Source organism: Meleagris gallopavo, chromosome 8 (assembly GCF_000146605.3).
Source record: "Meleagris gallopavo isolate NT-WF06-2002-E0010 breed Aviagen turkey brand Nicholas breeding stock chromosome 8, Turkey_5.1, whole genome shotgun sequence".
Taxonomy (NCBI): Eukaryota; Metazoa; Chordata; class Aves; order Galliformes; family Phasianidae; genus Meleagris; species Meleagris gallopavo.
Window position 1 is genome coordinate 20,332,450 of NC_015018.2, and position 25,027 is coordinate 20,357,476.

At 36.5% G+C, this 25,027-nt stretch overlaps 1 protein-coding gene across 1 annotated transcript in view; it reads right to left on the reverse strand.

Annotated features, from left to right (window-relative positions):
- BTAF1 (B-TFIID TATA-box binding protein associated factor 1) overlaps positions 1 to 24,774 on the reverse strand; it is a 42,549-nt gene extending 17,775 nt beyond the window's left edge. Inside the window, exons 1-19 of the mRNA XM_031554585.1 lie at positions 24,727 to 24,774; positions 16,872 to 17,084; positions 15,640 to 15,754; positions 13,602 to 13,748; positions 11,299 to 11,462; positions 10,867 to 11,003; positions 10,139 to 10,250; positions 9,131 to 9,199; positions 6,573 to 6,662; positions 5,312 to 5,407; positions 4,900 to 5,076; positions 4,220 to 4,360; positions 3,966 to 4,090; positions 2,468 to 2,588; positions 2,288 to 2,392; positions 1,921 to 2,070; positions 1,141 to 1,283; positions 800 to 974; positions 116 to 319 (exon numbers count right to left, since the gene is read on the reverse strand). Of these exons, the coding sequence (XP_031410445.1) occupies positions 116 to 319; positions 800 to 974; positions 1,141 to 1,283; positions 1,921 to 2,070; positions 2,288 to 2,392; positions 2,468 to 2,588; positions 3,966 to 4,090; positions 4,220 to 4,360; positions 4,900 to 5,076; positions 5,312 to 5,407; positions 6,573 to 6,662; positions 9,131 to 9,199; positions 10,139 to 10,250; positions 10,867 to 11,003; positions 11,299 to 11,462; positions 13,602 to 13,748; positions 15,640 to 15,754; positions 16,872 to 17,084; positions 24,727 to 24,774 (2,532 nt within the window). The remainder of the gene's footprint in view (positions 1 to 115; positions 320 to 799; positions 975 to 1,140; positions 1,284 to 1,920; positions 2,071 to 2,287; positions 2,393 to 2,467; positions 2,589 to 3,965; positions 4,091 to 4,219; positions 4,361 to 4,899; positions 5,077 to 5,311; positions 5,408 to 6,572; positions 6,663 to 9,130; positions 9,200 to 10,138; positions 10,251 to 10,866; positions 11,004 to 11,298; positions 11,463 to 13,601; positions 13,749 to 15,639; positions 15,755 to 16,871; positions 17,085 to 24,726) is intronic.
- Positions 24,775 to 25,027: the final 253 nt, after the last annotated feature.

Sequence of the window (25,027 nt, forward strand, 5' to 3'; positions counted from 1 at the left end):
AAGTATAAAGCTACCACACGATTTCTACGAGTTGCTGTCTGTGTAATAACTGTGCTCAATATGTACTGCAAGACAAGAACAGATTTGGATGAAGAGCAGGCATGTCTCTACTTACCAGATCATTGGCTTGATCTATTGTAAATACGCTGCAGTTTATTCTGTTTCCAATGTCAATGTGTGCATCAGCTAACAATGAAATAAGCTGTTTACATTCATTCTGCATTCGTGTAAAAGGAACAGCAATTTCATCATAATAGAGGTGTTCAGAAAGCACCCCAAGTAAACAAGGTTGCACACAAATCGCCACAGTTCTACATTCCTGTAAAAGAAAAGACAAAACAGATATTTCGTATTTTTGAGTCATCAAGATTTCTTCTGTTCAGTTTTGAGTAATGAACAACAGAATCCAAATACAGAAATTAAGGTACCAGAGAGCCCATTAATATTTTAAACTCAAAATATTAAAGATTATGAACAAAATGTTCAGTCTGTCACTAAGAACTGGAATGACAGTGGAACACAGAGAAGACGTTTATGCTAGAAGCAAAGTTGACACAGATAACATGCATCTCAAATAGATCAATTTGTAGAAGAAATGTGGATGTATTTACTGATTCACAGTTCTGACAGTTGGCATTTAACTACTTAAGTAGCATAATTTACTCCCCCATTGTCTAGCTATCAAGATTTTGGTATTTTAGCTTATCTACTGAAATTTTATTTCAAGCTGAAGTAGCAGATGATGAGCTATGGATTAAGTTAGTAAGTCAAATTTATTTTTGCTGCAGAAACATCCTACCTTTTGCAAGGCTGCCCACTCACAGATTACTAATGCAACACTAATCCTCTGCAAGGCAGATTTAGAATTCAAGTGGAAGAGCAGTAGCTGAGCTAATGATTCAGCTGGCTTTATTTCTTGAGTAACAGTATTTACACCGGGGTCACAAATACAGCAACAAAGTGCTCCCAGCAACCTGACAAAAGGAGAAAGAACATTTGCTTCAATGTTATGATCACTTGTCAATTAATCATTCAAACTGAAGATGACAAAGCAATTTACAAAATTAATTTTAACAGAAACACTTTAACAAAAAAGATAAGCTGCTTGTAAATATTTTTTCAGTTTTCCAGTAAACTTACTTTGCTGCCATCATCCGAGCTCGCATGACAACGTAATCCCTGGTTGCTGGATCTTCTGCAATGCTGTCTGCCCCAGCAATATATTCCTGAATTACTTCCTTGTTCTGGGTTTGACCTTGACGCAGTTTAGCAGCTGCCTTTTCCTATGGAATGAAGTTGAGAGAGGTTTTAAAATAAATGTGTTCGTAATAGAAAAGATGAATTTACATTCCATAACATTTCCAGTACCCATCATTCCCTGAAAAAAGTGGACTAACTTAAAATGTTTCTTGGATAGCAGACTCCTGAAAGCAGTTACCCATTCTAAGCCACCTCTCCAGTAATACTCTATGGCGCAATTAAATGAAAGATATGGTTCCTTTACCTGAATATTAATATTAACTCTCAACATGTAGCTGAAAAAACTTCATTTTAAGGGAACACAAAGGAGAAATTAAATCTTTTTCAGAATCTTCAGAAATAAATCACTGCTTTTAGACTTGACGCAATCCTACAGCCAGATTTTGAGGAAATCACTACAGATACATAGAACCTCATAAATACTTGTGAAATACAAGATGCACATTGAGCATACTACATGATAATACTCTGAATTCCAGTGGATAACTTCAGAAGAACTATTTTTCTCTACAGAATTAAGGTCTACAAGATAAGTAATATTTACCATTGTGAAACGCAACTCTACTCCCCTCTAACACTTTCAGAACATGGCCATTACTGTACCAGCTAATTACTTTCCTACTTTCCCCACAACACTTACCGAGGTCATATTTCACTTACTTTTGATCTGGTTTTTACTTCTAGCAACATGTTTAAATCAATTGGTAAATGAGATGGCTGCATCATTAAGCAGAGCCAAGCTCCCATCCATGGACAAGCAGCTGCAACCACATACTGAACAGATGCTTTGTTTAGCAGTTCCAGCCATACCTGGGGAAAGAAACAGGGTAAATCATGACCGATTTATATGTGTTTTTACATAAAATCAGATATGTAGAAACTATCCTATTTCCTTTCACTCTGTATTAATGCATCACATAGCCAGACTACAAAATGTGACACAAACAGATTATTCTTTATTGGTGCTAAAGCACAGAGGATATGAAGAGGTGAATACACAAACAGTATACATCTAACTCACAAATACCTTATGAATAAGATCCAGAATTTCTTGGTTGCTTTCTAAGATACAGAACTGAAATATATGTCTCAACATGTCTTGCAGAATTGGAGTCAGCCACGTTGAAGAGCTCTGAAACGATAATTATCATGATTGAAAAGATTCCAATATTCATCATAACGAAATGCTAGTAACTTCAATTCTTACCTGGTCTTGGGTAGAGAGCAGTGTGAATAATGTTTCCAGTGCTGCTTTTCGTACAGAGGATATAGTATGATGCAAGAATGGCCACACACGTGGGACCAACACTGTGAGTGACTGCTGAACACTTGTACATGAAGGGGTGATGGAGAGGCAGCAAGAAGAGGAAAAAATGAAAACACAGTTAATTAGAAGAAAGAGATTATTGCATGTATTAGGTGATTTCAAGTGAAGGATCATATTACTACAACTTAAACGTTTTATAAGTAATTTGAGTTAGCATCATTATTTTTCATGACAATACTGTTGGTTTTTTTCCTTATAGTATGAAGCGCTAGTTGATTTAAGCATGTATTTTTACTGTGTTGTTTCCTAAATTATTCTTTCTCCTTTGTTACTTTGGAATTTATTATTAGGTATTTATGAGTTAAGATCCAAGGTTATTTTATTTATTATGCATGAACTTGGACATCAACTGATACTGCATGATGAATTACAGATGGGCTTGCTGGTGGCAGAACTGCATTCTTAATTTTGTATTTGTGCTGAAACCAGCTTTGGACATGACAATCATTCAGAATGTGAAAGGCAAGGTGTGTTAAGTTTAGCAGCTGTGAGTTTACCATGTGTATGATGAAAGAACAGGCTACCATGCAATTCCTTTACTTTGAAAATCCTGAATAGACAGAAGCTCAACACCGTCTTCAAACTTAAAGAAGGATTTGTTTTCTTGTTCTAAAAAGCTAACAATTACTGCTTTTAGCAATAACAAACTTATATTTTGAAAATAAAAAAAAGGCCTTTAATATTAGGAGTTAGTAAGGAAGGAAAAAACTTGTCTTTGAAGAAGGGGCAAACGTTATTCACTGTCATACGTAATGAGAAATATTTAACATCTCCCCTCTGCTTTCTCCAGTGAATGTTCCAGTAACTATATATGGCAATTTTTTCTCCTCTTTTTCATTTTGGAACAGAAATCAAGTTCACCCACCACTTTATCTACCTTTATCAGTCACAGAAAGACTTGTGCTATTGATTCAAGTTTCCATGTTCACACTTATTTTGAACTGTTTCAGTAGTCAAGCTTTATGTCCAATAGTAATGTTATAATTGCTGTTTTGCTGTAAATAGTTTGTGTGCTTGTTTGGAATTTGTCAACAAGGAGCAGCTAAGAAATTGTGGAAAGGATCACCATTTAAGTGCAGTTAATACGTTTTACAAAATACCCAATACAACCAGTGGAGTTAAAAGCAGAGAAGCAAAAAGACACGTATAAACAACGTCTACAACCTTTTAATTATTTCTGGGCCCACTACTAATGAAATGAAACTATAGGAGCACTGTCCTAACCTTCCCTTTGAGGAAAAGCAAGAGTAAAATTAAAATACTGATTTAAATTACGTATCTCCTTGGCATGTGATTTGAGCGCTATTTTCATTATTCCTATCTGAAAATAACTTGAGATTTATATTGAATAATGAAGTAATACAGATTAAAAAGTTACCTGCATTTGCGGACCTGAGGATAAGTCAGAAGAGAAGAAAGAAGGATCATGATACTGTTTGTGGAAGCCGTCAAGTCGTCCAACTCGAGGAGCGCGTCCCATAATGTATTAAGAATGAAAGGTACCTAGGACAAATAAAGAGAAAAGGTTGTCAGACAGAAAGAGAAGAAAATATTCAGCTGCTAACTGTTACATGTTATTTTCTTTGCTCAGTGAAGTTCTAGATCAGAATTGATGGAAAACAGCTCAATTACCTTCTGAGACTGAAGGTGGACCAGGCTTTCCACTACTGGTACTAAAGATGCTGCAGCAACAGCTCGGACATCATCATCCAGATCTTGGAGACCTTCAACTATTGCAGGCAACACTTTAGGCAGTAATGTATCGATCATGTCCTGCCAAAAAGAACAAAAGTATTTTTAAACTTAGAAAACACAGCACACACCAAATAACTAAAAGGTATTCGTTATATAACAAGAACCTACAAGTCCAATAATGTAATCTAAATATTAAAAGGTACCATTCATTATGTAAAATCTAGGTCATAAATTTGAACATTAATTTAGCTCAGTTTTTGAATAAACAAGAACCCAACGTTTACAGAATAAGAACATGAGCTAAACTAAACCTCTTGTAGCACACAGCTATGTAAACCTCACGCATGAAAATATCAAAGCTAAAAAGGCACAGCCTCTATTTATAATTTGTTTTGTGCAAGTAACTGTTAACGAGGTTACAATCATATGACACTGCCAAACACCTGCTGATTTCTGCAGCCTGGATAATAAAGTTGCAGTCATACATCTTAACCCACGTGAGATGCAGTGCAAGCAAGGTTGGTTTCTCATATCTATCTCTTGTTCCAGCGCATCCTCATCTTTGAGCAGAGCTTTCTGCTCCAAAGCTCTCTATAGTTTGTCATGAGAGTTATTACCTGACGCACTGCCAAAGCATACTTTATTCCTAGGAGCCCACCATGTCTCACTTCCCATTGCTCCTGTGTAAGCAGCTTCAGGAGAACATCCACAGTTTTATGAACTCCAGTCTCGTTCATATGCTTCAGTACCACTCCCAAAGTCTGAGCACAAGTTTCACGTACTGGTGCTACCACCTAGGTGATGAAAGAGGCATTTCATTATGAACTTTGACTTATAAATTAATGAGTAGAATCTGATGAGCAAAATTGTTATACAAGTTGAAATATGTTTATCTGCTACTTTGTAGTAAGCATCTGTGAGCAGATACAGCAAGCACATGCAGTAGCACTGTACAAAGTGTAGTGAATCTGCTGCACTATCATCTCCTGCAGAAGTCTGCTGATCTACCTGTTTACTCAGACAACTTACTTCATCTGAAACAAAGTCTCCAAATCTGTCTAATGCAAACACACAAAGAAGTCTAATAACCAAGTCTTCCAGCCACTCCTGATGCTGCTGAATCATCTGTAAAAAGAAAAAATGAATATCTGGTCCGTATTTATTCATAAAGGATTTCAGACATGCTTGTGTTCGCTAAATTTATATTTGAAAAGATATCACAATGTATGTTTAAATTGACTGAATGAAGTCATCTTGCACAATTAAGGCAGAAGAGTCAACACTGATTTAGCTCTGACCTGGCTTATCACAAACATTACAATGGTACACATAGTACTTTCATCAAAAGACTGCAAAGCATCATGTAAAGTAGACTGACAACTTTATTACTACGCAGCACACAAAGGTAAGGTCACTCAATCTATAGTAATGTTGCTGTGTTCTAGGCAAATTACAATGTGTTTGAAGAGTATTTAGAAATAAACATGAACTATGATGCAGTGCACTTCTCAGTCAAGTCTCCTCCAGATTTAGGTAATTACCTCAAGTTTGTTTTGAGGCTCTAGCATCTTGTTAGAGGCCCAACAGCTTTGCAACTCTGAACCCCAAAGGAGAAACCCCAGAAAAGGAACTACTCACTACTACTCGCACCTTTTGCACCTCCACTGTTCATCTACTAGATTACCATTTCTCTTAAAAATTACCACCTTAATAAACACATCTTTGATCATACTGTGTCCATACTGCATGTGGAATGCACATCAGCCTTTGAAGTGCACAGGCTCTTTCCATAAATAAGAAACTGACGAGATTCTCATCGCAGCGTGTGTTATTACTCTGCAATCTCCAAGGAACAAAAACAACAGGGAAGCAAGGAAAGATAGCAGCTTCTGCTTTCCCTGTACATAAAAAATACTGAAGTAGACTGATCTACATGTGATATATATATCTTGTCATTCTTCAGCACTCTCTAAACCACAAGCTCTCTGCTGCTTTTACTGCCCTATCAATGTGAATGAGATTCACTGTTAATAATAAGCAAATCACTCTAAGAAATTATTTTTTTTTAATTTTCCTTTTAAATACATGGGAAGTATGTAAATACTTTTGTGTATAACATTTAATCAGTTGAGGTGGTGATTTGATCCAGATTGTTTGAGTTGAAAAATTTCATGGTTTGTATTCCCTCAAGATGATCAATCTTCTGCATAGCTTAATTATTTTAAGAAGTCAGTTTAATAAATCCAATTCAAGAAAGTTACATATTAAATTTACATGACTGGAAACCCACCTCTTCTAATGAGCTGTCTCCCATTTTACCACCACTTTTACCATGAGCTTTGAGTATCTCTCTCAGTCCAGTACCTGCACCATGTCGAACCTAGAAAAGTAAAATAAAATGTCAGTTTTAGAAGATTTAGGAACAGAAGAAAAAAAAAAAAACCACAAAAAAAAGCTCCATAGTGCAACTGATTACACTACGTAATTCAAACTTTTTTTTTTCCTCTAATAGAGATATATGCAATGTTGTAGAGTTAGCGGTACTTCACTGACTTGCAGACTAGGAAAGGTATGTTATTAGATAAAATTAGATTAATTGTTTTAGAACAGAGTAGTATTTATTAAATATTTGTCAGTTTATGGACAGAAGCAAGTAAGAATTGTTTCTGTTTTCTATCAGAAAAAATTCTGTTATCATATTTGCACAAATGTACCCAACAAGGCACTTGCCATTTAGTTTTACTTCACTAAAAACACTAGTTTTTAAGTTAGAAAGAGCAACAATTACAAATACAGTCACCTCATCTGAATCTCAGGAACTATATAAAACACTTTAGTTAGCTTCTAGATCACTGCAGTTTTTGGCTTTGGGGGAACTGAGCAACACAAGGAGCTAGCAAAAGTGGTTTATCTTTGAGCAAGTTTATAAGCTAAAGGAAAGCAGAGCTCTTAATAGACTTCATATTTCTTATAAACTGAGTTTAGAACCTCAGTGGACATTTTGGGATCAACAAAACCAGTTTCTGAGAATTACTATTCAGCTTAGTTTATAAACCTACCTTGCTTGGCCAAATATTAAGAGAAAAGTGAACAAATATGGCAAAGCAAATTATGGCAACATATATGTGCTCACCAAATATAAAGAATTGAATGCATGTAGAAAGAGTTTTGGAGATTACAGAATACCAGCAGAAAGGTATGCTATGGCAATACCTGTTTCTCATACTTTTGATCCCTAGCTAGCTACAACTGGATAATCAAGAAAAGCTAGCATAGTAGCTGCACAAAAAGTTATAAAAGCAAAACTTTGAGCCTGGTTTTCATTGAGAGACCTTTACATAGGTTAGAGCAGAATCTACGTTGTTATTTTTATAAAGAGAACATAATATACATGCTTGTTGATAGTACATCTCACGACAGTAAGAACTAAAGGCTGGTAGATTCTCCAAGTTACCTGAGAATTTTACATGAAATATAAACAGAAATATGTACAGCTCGGGCTGCTGGTGAAATCTGTAAGCCAGTAAAAAATAGCCAGAAAGCATAGTCTTAAAATCTTAAGTGTTCATTATACACCAATCAGTTGTGTATATACTTGTTTATACTAGTTTTTACAAGCCAAAAGAACACTTTGTTGAGACTTCTCAGCTTCTGAAAATAAAGAACGGCAGCAAGAAAGAAATGTATCAAGGAAATACAAGTAGTAGGATTCAGCACATCTGACTTCAGCTGCATATATGCTAGACAAGTAGTCTGAACAAGTCATCCAGACTGCCTACAAACATGGCAAGAATATGCCAGAGGGCGATTTAAAAACATGTATTTTGAGATAGCTTAACCTGTTCTTTCATTGAGAGCATATCATAAAAATGAATCTGTAATGATCTACTTCCTTGCTTCAGGTCTGCACACCCCATATCAAATGTACTAAGAAGGCTATGAGAGTGTCTGCATTTCAGAAAACAAGTGGACTTCTGTTTCAGCTGCAAACAGTCTGCCCTGAAATAAAATGAGGCTTATTAGTTTAGATACAGTGATGTGCCACATGGATGTAATTAACCTTTTTTCTCAGGGCCCAAAATACTCATGCTGGCTGTGGATGATCTATCTCTGCTTTTCCAAAATTAAGGTCAGCATGGGCAGAGCCAACCTGCTTTTGGTGAAACTGATACAGATAACACTTAAGTACGTTGCAGTTGGTGATAACCTTTGAACTTTCAGAAAGGTAATTTTCTCTTTACAAAATTGAGGTTAGTTCATAGTAGTTATTCCCAGCTTCTGCTCAGGAAAGAAAACCCTTTGTCAGTTACTTCATATTTTTGCTTGGAATTGATATGAAAGTTTGTGGAAAACAGTAGAGGGATTGAGTAAATGCATGAGCATAACAACTGAATTTTGGAAATAAGCAGTCTTGAATACATGGTTTTTGTAGTTGGAACTTAATGTAATTCTTATTATAAAAAAAGAGGACAATGATTTGTAGCCTATCCACTGTTAAAGTGATTTTCCCTCTCTTCTAGATGAGAGTTAGATGGATATGCTACTGTTGTCGGTGCTTGCACAGTATTCCTCAAAGTCTTGATAACCCTGCTTTAATTACTTAATGTTGTTTTGCTCAAATTTCAGTACTTCCAAAATTCTCATTTCATTTCTCCTTTAAGTAAGTCTTAAAAAACACGTAAGAAATTCTGTAAGACCAGGCTGGTCTCAACTACATAATCTACATTTATGATTCATGTAAGTTTTGCTACCAAGCAAAATGCTCAAGTCCTAAGCATAGGATTTCTATTTAAGCCTACCTCTTATCAAGCTTATATAGCTATACCATAGATACTGCGTGTGTCTTACCTCCCAGGAAGGGTTAAAGAGATCATTGCACACCTCTTCACAAAAACTTTCCAGAGGCCATTCATTTGCCTAAATTCATAATAAATAGTTAAGTTAGTGATTCTTTAAATTTATGCATTGTCTTTGAAAAGCAAAAGAGCCAAATTCCAGTTTGAAATTAGATAATGCAATTGGATCAATTAATCAAGCAATAAGCACGAACTTTTCAATACACAAATACACATTCTGCATTACTGAAAATAAGAAGCATATCTGTTATTCTAGAATTTCTTATAAGGAGGCTGACGTGGCAGTGGAAAAAAAATTATGATACTAACATTAGGAAATCTACACCATCATAAAGACAAAGCAATTGAAAGGCTAGCAACCAGCAGCACTTCAATTTACAGTTGTCATTAAACTTTCATAAATGTGTTTTCCAATCATTGTTTCACAAATAAGAATTCAATTACTAAGCTACGTTAAGAAAAATTTATTTTGAATTTAATCAAGATAAAGTCACTACAAAACAAACTTCTATGCAGTATTTGTATTCCTATATAGCATTTCTTAAAATTTTTCAGTTTTTCATTCAATTGAAGCAAACATATTTGCTACTAAATATAGAATCTAATTCTAAATCATGCCTAATTAAAGTAAAGCAAAGATTAAATAAAGTGTACGTGAACATTTAGATCAAATTCTGTATAGCTCAGTGTAATCTTTTATCTAAGCATTTAGCATTTGATAGTTTAATACCCAGGTCCAACACCTGTAATCCACCTATTCAGGTTCACCTGGGCCGCAAATTAATACAGATGGATTATGTGTGTTTTCCTCTCAATGCTGCATACAGCTTGAAGCCTATTTGCTTCACTACATACTAAGGGAAAGCTTTCAACGTTATTCTTCCCTCTCACTCATAATCCTAAAATGACTTTATAGTTTGTGAGCATAAAGAATTTTTATTTTATGTTACTCTGCTAAACAACTGATCATTTTCACTAACAGCAGAACAGTGTATCATACCTCTTCTGAAGCATTTTCTACCAATGCTTTTGAGTCTGTGGCAGGTTGGTTGATGACAACACTTGCAACTTTCCTTCTCTTTTCTTCTGGTTCCCCATCAGTGCTATCATTGCTGAGAAGGAACAAGTATAAGTTTATAGACTGAAAGTACGGTTTATGAAGAGCAATTACTTCTACAACTAACTATAACTTCAGACACAGTCAAGCGTGGAAAGAATATGAACAAAAAAGTGTAACGCCTTCTGAAACATGCAAAATATGTACAAAGTTGCAGATAACAGAATTGAGCCAGGAGGCCAAATGAAAATCTCTCAGCTTTACCCAAGAAATACAGTATTCTTAAATAAACGAAGAAAAAATAATTCTGCTTACTGCTCTTTATAAATACAGTAGGTACAATAACATGTCACTAAACTCCATGTACCAGCATACATGGGAAAGTCGTATCTAATATTTTTACTGTATTAATTCCCCCATTTTCTCAGTGTGCATTTAACAACAAGGACAAACCAGACATTGTGAACTGCAGCATCCCTTATTTCAAGATACCCGGAAAGCCAGGTTTTTAACAGTCTACCAGGAATAAGCACAGCAGCACCTTGCTTCCATCAATAAAATTAGCATGTAAAAGTTTAAGAGGCAAAGACTGTAGGAAGTTTTTCAACAGGTCAATCAAATTACAATTCAAGCGTAACAGAAAAAAAGAGCAAAATAATTCACTGTTATACCTCTTCTCGTTAGCTTCCACTGCATCTCTAGATCTTTGCTTTGCAAACAGCTTAGCCATTCTTTTGGCTTTATTCTTTTGTCTGCTGCTCATACCAGCTCTAAATTCTGAGTCAATTAACTCAGCAGCCTGAAGAGTCTGAAAGAGAAGCCATTCATTGTCAGCTCTTCTTACAACAAAGGTCCTGAAAAATCCCCAAACCCACATTGTTCTCAACTTCCCCAACACTCCTTTAGCTGAAACTCAGAGCAGCAATTTGACATCAAATAATCCTAATGTGGAAGTATGGGGTTTAAGAGTTCAAGAAGCCAAAGCATATCGTGTTAGAAGTTGATAATGTTTAAAATATAAAAATGTTATAACTGTGGAAGCTGAAATAAAGCAAACCCACTATATTATTCTTTGCAGTGAAACAGCCCGAGGTTTTACCTACAGGTTGTTTGTTTACTAGTGAAACTGAAGAAGGAGAATAGTCCAGATCTTCATCATTGAACAGATCTTCAGTATTCATTCCAATTGCAGCACCCATATCTAAGCCAAGCTTCTTCTGTAACAGCTTCCTCTGTCGTGCTATCCGCTCTTTAGGATCAATTTCACCTTTAAAAAGTTTTTCAGAAAGGCAGATGTGTCAGATTTCCAACCAGATCTATTAGAGAAGTCTTGCTCAGTGAAATAGCAGAAAAACAGAAGTCATAGAACTAATCTAAACTGTATTTAGATAATATATAAATAAAACATTTTAAACCCAATCATATTGATTCCTAGAAAGAACCTTCTGATGTTAAAGCTACAGAACTACTTTAAGTGATTTTTAAACAGAAAATAGCTCCCATACAATTAATCAAATTACATTTGGTCCACAGAAGTTAACAAAAACAAAACAAACAGCTTTTGAGGAAAAAAAGTTTTTTTTTTTTTTTAGGAAATTGTTCTTTGAAAGAAATTAATGCTAAAATTAAATTTAAATCCAGCAACTGATTTGAGAGCCTGCAATGCGTTAATCAGTATGTGCATCTCTGTGGAATGCCGTTGTTCAGGGCTGATTTTTCTTTTCTGCTTTATTTTGTTTGTTTCTCCAAAAGTTTTTCTTTTTTTTCCTGAAAGCAATGGACCCTGAAGCATAAGCACGATGTTCCCAGGTGCTGGAATCTGTTAAAAATCTAATCCTTCAGCTTCATGTGTCAAGCAATGCACAGTTAGAAACTTAATTGAAACTACCTTCACTGTTTCACTGTGAATCCTAAATATTTGAATTACTTAACATCTAAAAGACTTTAGAGTCTGTGTAGAATAAACTTGCCAAATAAGTTTGCTTTCTATCCATTCATGCTGACTACCTACTTGAAAAGGAAAGCTGCTACAAAACACAGAACAGAAAGCAATCTTTATGAATTTTCCTCAGTTAAAAAAACATCAACTAAAGCAATTTAAAAAGTTATTTTAAGTCATTTTTTAAGATTTTTTATATCAATTTTTTAATTCTTCGTTTTCAATATTATTTACAACGTCATGTGATTATAAGGCAGCAGGATAAATAACATATCTATGAAAAACCAAAGTGTACTATTCGATCAGTTTGATTACTTAACAAGTAGGTACACTGCACAGATTGAGCATGCACAGGGGATAAGTAACTGACAGCTCCACAGCCAGCATGCCTTCCTATCTATGGCACCATTTCAGGTGGTGCAAAAACTGAATCCGGACTGGAAATAGAAAAGTACAGTAAAAAATATATATGTATGTATATCATAGAATGGTTTGGGTTGGAAAGGACCTTTAAGATCATCTCATTCCAGCCTGCTGCTATAGGCAGGGACACGTCCCTCTAGACCAGGTTGCTCAAAGCCCCATCCAGCCTGCTTTGACTGCTTCCAGGGAGGGGCATTCACAACCTTACTGGGCAACATATCATACATATCTTCAAAATAATTTTATGTCACTTTACAGATGTAAACTAATTCTCAGCTGAAAAGCTGCAGAAAGTTGTCAGACAATTCACTTGAAACAAAAGGTACCACAAAGTTACTACACACATTCCACATTTCCTACCCATACACTGATGGAAAAGCAGAAAGAAGATCTCTAATAGAAGCCATAAGTTAACTGATACTAGATAATTTCACTTCTTGTTCCATACTCACTGCAGAGAAATATTATTATCCCTCTTTTCCACTAGGAGATCATAAGAACACTGATGTCTGTATAAGCATTTAAATGCCACAACAATGTTAAATCATAACACCACCTGGATCATACTATGGTATTTAACAGTTCTGAAGTAGCATAGAACGCACTCAGTATTTTAAATATTTGACCTTCTGACCTCAACAGTGTTTTGTGAAGTCTCTTCTATATTTCAAACCTTAATGCTTTTCAGTTAGTCACATCCTATAAGCTATACTGAGAGCACTGCCTTAGCAAGGAACAAGTGATCATATCTCCTGAAGCTAAAAATAAATAAATAATAATTCTACAGAAATGCTAGGAATCCGCTCTCCTCTCCCCCCCTACATATACACTGATTCTAGTGAAAGGAAACAATACACACACACCCTCTATAAAAACACTCTAATTCAAGAAAGACAGTACAAACCAGTTATATTAGACTAGATTTTCTTCCTTGTATTTCCCTAGCATTCTGAGAAACCATGGATGACTAGACTTAAAACACAGCTACAACAAGCCTTTTCAGACCAACGTTTTCTAGCTTGCAAGTAAAGTATAGAGATATACCTGATTTATCATCCTGGACTTCAAATTCCGCACCAGCAGATCCAAGGAGAGATGCACCATGTTTTAACAAGCGACATATATCAAATCTGTCAAAACGCAACCGGTCTGTTGAAGGTGAATCTTCCATTGGACTTTCCGATCCTGGTTCTAAACAAACATTGAAAATAACATTAAGGAAAACGTGATGAAGACTGTACTCAAAATTTTGGCAGAAGTAAGATAACAGAGAGGAAGAAATAATTTCACTTCTCAGAAGAACTATCAGGTATACAGCATCTTCATTCACAAAACAAAGACTCCATTTCATAAAAACAAATTTTAGTGTTTCTCCCTTGCTAAGTTTAGCTTTTTAAAATCTTGGACACTGACAGACACAGAATTTTCCACATACACATAAGGCCACCTTCAGTTTGAGATGCACGTGGCTCACACATAGTTTAAACCTAAGTATCATGCCAACTCTGCCTCACATAACCAGGCATCCCTGATAAGAGAGCAGGAGAGCAAACAAGCTGCAGATACTTGTCCAGTTCAACAACGATAAGATGGTTGATCCTCACAAGGTGTCTTATCATTTCCTGGTTATGAATTCATTTCCAAAGTATTCCCTTGCCTCAAAACTTCAGTACTCATGTTTCGTGGTTTCTAGTCATGCATAGCTTAGTGTCCATTCCTACACAGTTTGGTGTGCTCACATCCTGAATTAAATCACTACAAATACCACTACTGCCTTCAAGAAATGCAACTTTTATTTTGGTAATTTGTCTCATGCTTACTTACGAAAGTTTGATCATTTACAGTAGAATAAATTTAGTTGCACGTTGAGCACCATACAAAATGAGTAATATCTACATTCCTTCAGACCTGGAGGAGATAACGTTTCATTATATATATAGCTTACAGGCTTTCACTTTTCTTTTTCATATATATATATATGGCAGAGTCTATAAATAAAGCTACTAAGTATACAGATATACCAGGAAAGAGTCAGCATAGCTCCTGAAAAAAACCTCTCATTAACATGATTATCAATATCCTTAAAGAGCTCTAATATGCAGATAGAGGAGATCTATGGTACTATGAAATCCTAGAAGGACTCTTAAGAACAACAAGATGGCAGATAAAGTGCAACACGAAGAACTTAAGCTGTGACTACACAACACTTAACGCTGAATGAAGATTTTGGAGGCACTTGCTAGATTTCTGTAATTATCAGCTTATTAGGCAGCGACAGAATTGCCAACTGGGTACTGGGCTTCATCAGGAAGGACACTGAAAACATGACAAAGCGCATCATTTTGCCACTACATATAAATACCAATACTATGGACAGGTGTGTGCATCTCAAGGAGAAGACAAGTAAGAAAAAGCACTGAAAATTACAAATAAAGCTGTCTAAAAGATAAAGCAACTGTCTTCTGAGGAGAAACTGAAGACAGGGCAACTTTTCAAGGTGAAGAGATGAAAACTGTTGAAGGGGTGCAAATATAGCATATGTTCATAACAATAACAAATGCAGTGAATAAAGCAAGCGCAGAAACTGCTTAGCAGATTCTATAGTAATGGAACAAGAAGGCACTGAATGCAACTAATGTGAGAGCAGCTCAAAGCAGATAGGAGTTTTGTTATTAAAAAAAAAAAAAGCAACATCCCTAATACAACAACTCCAGATACAAAGTAAGCACAGATAGCAACAAGATGCCATGTCACCTCTCTCAGAAAGTTGCTTCCAGAAACTGCAAAATATGAAAAAATTAACTGGTTAAAAGTTTTCCTGTTTCACCAGTTATTATTCCTCTTAATTATACGGAGTAAAGCATTTTGAGGGTACAGAACAAAGCATGTGAATCTTAGAAGAAGCAAAGGTCATGCACAGCGTTGTAACTGAATATGAACATCTCGAGCTAAAAAGGTTACTACAGTCCATGAATACAAAATAAAAAAGCAGGTTCATCTTAAACAGAACGGCACAGCTGCCTTAAGACTTTTTATATCACAGTCAGTTTGCATCACTCTACATAATTCATTTAAGAAGCACCTTGCTTTGATCTTGGAGTTGGATTCCACTCAGGTACATTTTTCACTATTGCTTCAACAGCCTGGCCAGCTGCAATACGGGTATCCCAATTTGTACTTCTTAAATACACTAACACCTTTAAAGAGAAATTAACAAATAAATTACATTTTGTTAAAAAAAAACATACTTTTAGAGCATCTATCAGTTATTACGCTCTGGTATAACACTTCTACTGCTGTAGATCAAGACAAGATTCAAAACAATTAAAACAAAGGGCAAAAAAAACCCCACGAAACAAACCGTAAGTAACTGCTGTATCATTCACACTGCTTAGCAGAACCCTTGCCATAGCCAGTCCTCAAGAACTTGCAAGTTGTGTTTAGTTGGATGAGCCACAGTTAGCCTTGTTTTATACAATGTAGACTTCACTTTATACAATGTACTTCCAGGTACCAAACAAGGCTTGAAACTTTTTTCTTTCTAAAATTGTTCCAAGAAGAACAATAGACTTCAAAATTTTACTGAAGAAGGCCAAGATGGATAACTAGCTACAACGTATGCTCCTCTAAACTGATTTCCCTTCATGCCTCAAAACTGGAAGAATTATTTCTTTCACTGATGGTGGTTTGATACTCACGATTCCCTGACCGTTCTGTTGGTATCATAAATTGTGGTGAGAGCACCTGTTCAATAAAAGCAGAACTGAGGCCACTCAGCCATCTCCAGCTGCCAGAAACAAAACTATTTTTGGTGTTTTTACTGGACTTGGCTAGACTGCAGTCTCAAACTAATGGAAACCTGTTTCCATTTTCCAGCCTTTTTAAAGACATGCAGCTTCCTATAATATCACTCCTGTACCACACAAGCAACAGTCTTTGAAAGCAGCCGCAAAACATTTAAAAGGCAGTAGAGATTAAGATTTTCTATAGAAGAAAATCTGAACTTTCAGCAAATGCTGAATACCAATATTGTATGCAAAGTGAAACCTGACTTATGCAACCTTCTCAGAGGCTACCAAAACAGCATGCCTTTAAAGACGCAGCCTCCTAATTTTCTTTTTTTCATGGAGCTCCACATAAATCCTTTCAGCTGCCTCTATCCACAGAAACCACATCCTAGAAAACTCATTTTAGTTTTTTTAGTTATTTTTGTCCTGTAGTTATTTTAATCCTGATAGCAGTATCAAAAAAACAAACAAGCAAAAACAAACAAAAAACAAAGACAGAAAGACAGAAAAAACCCAAGATGCTTACTTTAGATAAGAGATTGTTCAGTTCATGAGGATGCAGTTTCACTACTTCCCCGAGTTGCTGTGCAGCTGCTTTTCTTGTTACTGGTGTTGTACCGGTGTCCAGTAAAATAAAGAGACGATCAAGCCTGAATGATTGACAAAAAACGAAAATGTTACAGAATTCATAGTTCAGTTGGCCATTTCTATTTATATTCCCCCAGATTTTCCAGTTTATCTAACACAAATAGCAATGTCTGCCTGCGAACTGACAGACTGACAAATAGACCTATTCCTAATAGTAACTGTATTTGCTCCAAAAGCACACATAATCTGGTAGGGAAAAAATAAATCATGGAAAAACTTTTAGAAACTTTAGTTCTAAAAAATCTGCAAGTTACAAGAAGAAAATGAAATAGGCTCCTTTTTTCTGGGATAGAACATTTTTAATTTTGAAAGACTACTATTGTTAGGTTGTAAGCAATCTTCAGCAAATTCTGACAGGCAGAGAAAGCAAAGGGCTCAATCATTCATACTGTAAATTATCATTTATTTTGAAGATTCACATCTATAGTCATCTTATGCTTTTCCAGGATACCAGGAATTTTTCATTTTCACCAATGTTCCCTCTAATTACCTGAAACACACAAGATCTAACCTGTTCTTGTATTTACAGATTCAAAGTACTCTGATACCTCCTGCAATCCCATGAAATACAGGGGCCAGATTTATTCTCACAGTAACTTTGTATTAGCGAGAGAGACCCCAAACATCTACTCTTAAAACAATTACTATAGTTCTCTTTACAGAATGCTGAGATCCATGAGACACCGCACAGTATGAGGTCTCTACTGAATGTAAGTCTAGATGTGGCACAGTCAGAATTGTCCCTTCTATTCTTAAAGGTAATGATAAGAATTCTGTTCAAATATCACACCACCACAAAGCTGGAATTTACACAGCAGTGAAGCTCACCCAGGTCCACCTGATTAAATAATGCTACAGGTAACCTGACAACTCCCCTTCCTCAAACACATACCCCAGGTTTTCGCAAATACAGGAAAAGGATTCATATAATGCGTGCTAGATTTTTCCTACTAATTACCTTTCACCAAAATTGCTTTTAACATTATTTATAATAATAATAAACCCTGTACATAACTGCATTTTGTATTTTCTTTTACACACTTGAACTGTATCTATTCCTGAGAATACTTTATAATTTGATGCAACAGAACAGCAATGCTACAGGCTAAAATGTCATAGCGATGTAACAGTTCCAAAACCCATGCGTTCTAACAAGCAGAGATACTAGAACTAGGTATCCATTAAAGAAAAGGTATTTTCTAATCAAATTATTTCAAATCATTTTAGTATTTTAGGCACACTTCTGCTATCCGTGAACTTTGAAATAATTCTTTTCCTACTACTATAATAGACAAGCCCATTTCACTTTCTGTAGATAAAACTGAAGTTTCAATTGCTATCATTTACTAGTTAGTAAATTGTTTTAATGCTACATAAAATCAGAATCTAAACATTTCTAAACCAGTGGATTTGTGCTATTATAGAAAGACGAAAACAAAAGCTTTAGGGATCTGAGCCTTCCAAATCACTTGTAGCACACTAGTCAGAAATAACACATCCTCAGGAACTTCATTTTTTACTGGTATTTTTTTTCCTTTAATATGCTTGACAGTAATAACTCAATCTGATTTATGACAATCTGTATTATTCACTGCAAAACATGCTACTGTGCAGAGGAACCACAGCTTGCTCTAGCTTGCTTGTGCCCTCATGCTTATACTCACCCTTTCTTCAACATTCCATGCTCAAGAACTTTGCCATTTAGTGCCACCCACTCCCTTCAACTATCAGAGTATCTTTTTTCATCTCCACATTCAAGCAGAATGAGCAAACTTAGACCACTTCCTCAGCAAACAACTCTTCATGTCTCAAAAGAGGAAATGACTGATGGCCTACCCTCAGAAAAACTCAAGCTTAATTCCAGTTTTAGTTATAAAACTAGACAGTCACTCATAAGTCCCATAACTTTTGTGGCTGTATCGCCTTTTCAACTGCAGTAGATTACATTTGTAATCTGTGATTTTAAACTGTAATAAGTTTGCTTTACACACAAAATTAAAACAAAGATAGTAAGCATATGGAATTTGCAAGCAGACAACTACATCTCATCAAGAGGACAACAATGATACATGAACCTCTGTGAACTCATGCAGTATGAGCTCATTAGAAAGGAGGCAAAAGTCTTTTTTGTCTCAAATGAGAAATCTGAGATTTTTCTTATCATTGCTTAAATGCATCAGCAAGAACTCGGAACAGAAATTCAAAGCTATTATTAACAGTATTACATTCAACTATCTTCTAAGAAATTCAACTTGAGCTTTTACACTGACACAGAGTTCATCACAAATATTTCTGACACAGACATCAGCCCAAGTGCTTAAGAACAAGCATCTATTAGCATCTGGGACACTTCTAAATGAGTCTTGCACATTGGGTTAACGGGCAGGACATAGGGGCACCCTTGTCATTCCGTAGTGGCCAATGATGCATTGACACTAGTCACCTAGGCAGATGACACCTCCCCACAGAAATACTCCAAGTAATCAAAGCCAGAACTTTTCAGTAGAACATAGCAGCTCTGATAAAAGTTGAAATCTTACTTCCAGTATAGAGCCACCCAGGAGAGATACGCAAGAATAGCCAGTATGGCTGCAATCAACTGGGAATAGCCATCCCACATTGGACCAGACTCTTCCACTTCTTGGCAGCTACCACTCCAACAGTTTACTGAGCAATCCTAAAGGTAACAGAACTCTAACAGTGAACAGTCTCATTTGCAATACTGTTCACCAGAATAGCAGGTTGGCTGGGATTAAAGATGAATTCCCCCTTTATCAACACTGACACGCAGAATGATTACACTTGGGAGCTCAGTTCAATTAACTGAAGGGGGTTTTGTGAATAGAAGTACAGAGAAACTTTGTAACTGACTCCCATATCACTAAATGTAACAAGCCTTTTGCCCTTTCAGTCTTTATTGCATCAAAGGCTACAAATAACAACCACAACAAAGGCCACAACAACTACCCCAGAGGCACTCAGCAGGTAGCACGGTCATTCTGTGACCTACACACAGTGAAGTTTTTGTGAATTTGAAGGTCTGTCAGCTGTTGAGGTATTAGAAAGCTAATAGCAGGATAGTTAATGACCAGGTATCAACATTATCCCAGAACTTTTTCCAAAAGATTTATGCAGCTGAACTGTGGAAGGATCCTGCTCAGCGCAGGTTAAGCACTCTGAAGAACCATGAGCACCCTGACTGATCAGATGGGAAACCTGAAATTTGTTGACCTCAGATGAGTTCAGGATTGGAACAGACAGCAAACTGATCACTGCTGCCAATGAAGCCACTGGTTTGGACTCTACATGCGTTTCATGCCAGTACAATTAACATCCAGGACACAATCACTGACAAGGCCAAGTTGTACAGAACAGCTTGTATCCATCCTAGCAAGCCTCCAAACCATAGAAATCATGTGACTGTACAAAAACCCTTGTAAGGTGATCCCTGAAATGCTCTACTTGGAGCTCCTTGCAAGACTGCTAGCTGGCACCCACCAGTATAAACCACACTTTAGGACCCAGAAACTTCTCAAGCATTATTTCATAGCACGAAAGTAGCCCCAAACCTAGAAAACTTAGCCAAACTGAAAATTTAGACTTGACAGGTTTGACACTCATTGCAAAGTTCAACTTAAGCTGTAATGCAGATACTTGAGTTCTTCCTGTTGTTCTAATAATTGGAGCTTTATTTCATCATTTGGTCCTGGCTTAGTCTGCTTAACAGCTCAAAAACCTCATGCCACTGTTAAAGCACATACAAACTGTTAAAACAGTCAAGCAAACAACTTCCAATATAGGCAGCAAGGAGAAAATAACCAGTGAATGGATTTCAGAACAAAGAAATAAAAAATGAACTGTAAATAGTTATGAAGGTAAGCATGCAGACACCAGAAATCCTCATTTCCTATAGAGCAGGGACACCTGTATGAAATGAGAGCTCCATCATTACACTGGTCACAGTATTATGTACTGCATACAGAGGCCAACTAAATGCAGAAGTTAATGGTTTCTTATGGAACATATATTTGATACAACATATGAACCAGTTAGGCTATACAAGCTTTATTTGTTAGCTGTTACTTACATACCTACATCCAAACTCAATACATATGGCCACTTACAAAAAACACCAAGAAAATAACACAGGAAATCAGAAAGCTGTAAAGATATTCAAAACAATACAAGATGTGCATTACCAAGTGACATAGAGAACAGCTTGGTAAGAATTCATTTTAACTGCTAGAACAGGTTAGAATTCTTATCAGAGCCCAATCCTTGGTTTCCACTTTCATGTCAGTCTGTTGTGTGTCTGAGAAATTCTACAGGTCTGTCTCATTTGGGCAGTAGTGCACATGGCACCTCTGCTCACCCCCATGATGGCACAGATGCACCCTCCTAAAACAGCAACAGGAAGCAGATCCACACTGGGCTGTTAGTCCCCATTAGCACAAGCAGAGCTCCTCTCCTTTCAGTTAGAAGTCTGGCAATTACATCAGTTTATGCACCTGCCTATTCTGGTTATTAGGAGGGGAGAAGGTATGATGCAAACTGCAGAAATTCTGAAAGTAATACTCATTTTTCTTTAAGTTGCAATGAAAGCACGCTTCTTGTTCAGCTTAGTTCTTTGTTTTCATGCACAAAATAATGGCTTCCAAGGGATCAGAAAACAAAGTCCTTTCTCTAGGAGGAGTCAGTGGTAAGCCCAAAAGAATATTTCCGTAACGGTTCTGGATAATTTTGCTATCTTCTAAGCATTTAAGTCCCCTATTAAACTTCAAATTTTAGATAAATAATGACACCGCTCAAAGCAGCCTCAATTTGTTATTAGGAAGACACTGCCCAACAGTTCAATAGCCAAGACCAATATATGAGGTCTATGTATTTTCCAGTGGCTTTACCACTACGGCCTTCTGACATTTTTTTTTCTTTTGAATTGAAAAGTACCTTTCAAGTCTGCATGCTTCCAGTTATTCACAAATCCAAGCAAACTAAGGCCCTGGAAACTCCAAAAACTAGCATTAAAATCATTGGGACCAAACACAGAACAGCTTGCAACAGCAAGTTGTTATGCTCCCCCTTACTTGCTTAGAAAGTGTCTTGAAATTACTGTGAAAGGGCTGTCTTCAAGAAGTTATTTCAGGGTGAACTTAAGGGTATACCTTTTAATTTAAAATTGTTTACCTTTAGTGCATCTTACCAGCTTCATGCATTTAAAGACTTTTTTTCCCCTTCACACTGAGATAGCCTTCAAAAGTAGTCCTGGTGTTGAAATGATGATACATGAGCTGTCTTTAAACAAATTAAAGAAACTGAAAAGTTGTATATTGGATATTGAAAGGTACCGTCAGCACTTAATCATCTACTGAAGCTCAACCACTGAGTAACCCAGGATTGTTGTTGTTGCTGTTCTTCCCCAAAAATTGGCAGTATTCATTTTTCACCTGAAGTTTCTCAAAAGCTTATTCACAAGGCACTAGGTTTATTCACCTACACTTTGCAGGAATTCAGCTGAAGTAAAACTTTTCACTTCCTTTTTTTTTTTTCCTTCTCAGTTCCACTGTCAAGATTTTTTTTATTAGTTATGCAAACATTATACTAATTCACTTATACTATTAGACAGGAAAAGGGAGCAAATGTCTACACAAACTGACTTGTGCGTAGAAAGAACACCACCTGCTCAAACATACTTTTCATTTGTCTTTTCAGCATAAAACTACCAAAGAGATGAACATTATATATATAAAGAACTACTCTGCAAATGTTCTGCTTTTAGGTGTATTTTCTAGTGTATCTCAGAATCAGAATAGATCTTCAGGTCATGTAACAGCAGACTGACAAAACAAGCACGCATATATAGGGAGAGTGCAGATGAAAATGTCAGCAACTATTTGTCAGTGGATCACAAGTGATATTTTCTGCTTGTAAGATGACCTTATTAACAGAAGAACTAGACTGAACATTTGCAGTTTTATGGTATTTCAAAGCATTCCCCAGATTTACATAGATCACCCAGACTAAGGTTTTAAGAAAGGTTTCCAATTCACTAAACAGCAGAAACTGAACTTGACTGCAAGAAAAACCACTTGATAATTTGTTTCAAGGATGTTAAAACACTCTTCCCTCCTCTCCATTGTTTTTTTTTGTTTGGTTTTTTTTTTTTTTTTTAGGTGTTAATACAGAATTTACCCTCCTAAAGTTTTTATGTTAAAGTTGATGTCTGGTATACACACAGTGACGTCTACAGTCTTTAAAGAGAGATGATGATCTCTTTCACTCCCCACAGCTTTACATTTAGAATCATTCAACAATGAAAGATGTTGGTCCTTTAAAATATAGAAGGGTAGGTATCTGGAGGAAAAAATCCAATCTCCACAGTTAAATGGAGCTAGTAGAGAAACTGGAACCACACCCTCTACAGAAACGTGGTTATGAAGCATACTACAAATAACCGTTTTGAACACTGTCTGAAAAGGAAGCATTTTAGAAATCCAATGTTCTGAAATAAAAGGTGAATATAAGAATTGTTGAATTTACAAAAGCAATTGAGACTACAGTATCAGGTGCATCTGTCAAAAGCTGTCATGTAATGAGTAAGTTTTGCTGTATCTTAAAAAACAGCCTAAGATAGAAGGTACGCAGTATCATACCTGAATATGAAAGAAACTTAGGAGTTCCTCAGGAATCAGCAAGGTGCTACAGCATCCCAACGAGTAATTCTTTCACGTGATTTGTATGTGGAATTGAAACAGTTCTATACCAACAAGTGTCACAGCACTTTTATTAAAGCTCAACACTTCATGTTCACTTATTTCACACTTTGGTCTTAAGACTACACACTGAAGCAATGCATCATATGACATTATTAATGCATCAACTTTTTTAGTACTTCCCAGGGAGGTTTAAGAACAAACCAAATCCAAACCAGAAATTTGTTTTCATATCAGTTACCAACCAAACAGATGTTATTACCTAAATCTTTGCAAGCTTCACTGCTGTTTTTCAATGAAGCAGTGTAGTTCTACAGAAAGCACTGTTATCTGGGTTTGTTACTAATCTTTGCAACTGACAGAGCCTCAGTATACAAACTTTTCAGTTCCATCCCGGCATTCCAGTTAGCTCCCATATCTTACATACTTCAGCACAGTTACTTAAGCTGACTGCCCCTTATCTAACTAAATTGTAATACTAGTCTATTTTACATGACTGCTTCTAGTGATAGATCACATAGTAGCCTTGTCACAGCAGTCTCTTTCCAATTCCAGGTTCTCGTGGAAAGCATTACAAAAAGTTCCTCAATACATAAACGGCTGATAGAGATGCAGGTAGAACAAGATGAAGGGAATACTTTGAAGAAACTAAGTCCCAACTAACGCACCTGCTATTGAAGCCTGAAAAGACACAGTGCTACTGAAAAGTTTGATTTATAACACATCTGATTTACAAGCACACACACCTTTACTCTGCTACACAGAACTGTATGCTTCTTCATGTACAGCTTCAGCAATAGAATTTACATTTGTTACAGGACCTCAGAAGTACACAGACACTACCAGCATGTGACTTTCGTCTAATCTATCACAAGGTTAATTTGGATTTATGTTTCCTTTCAACTGTTCAGTTTGGAAGCTTAACATGTCTATTTCACACACAGGAAAAAAAAAAAAAAAGAAAAGAAGATGGCAGGAATTTGGGCTCAGCAGTTTTAACAGAACAGCTCTATTAAGACATACCTCTATATCAGTGAGCAACTTTAAGAGCTGGCACACCCCAGTGCACATGTGTGTAAGCAGATACTGCCCTACATCTTGAAGCTGGGCCAGAACATACTAATCACTTTTCCCCATGAAGCCCCTTTCAATTCGGTTACTTTACAGCTGGGGGCTCGGAAGGCAGAACGCTTTATCCCCAGTTTTCGAGACTCGGCAGCGTCACCCCCGCTCCCCCCGGTTCTACCCCGCGGCGGCGGGATGAAGGGAACCGGGGCAGAGCCCTGAGCCTGAAAAAAGGAGGAGGTGGGGGGGGGAGGGGGAG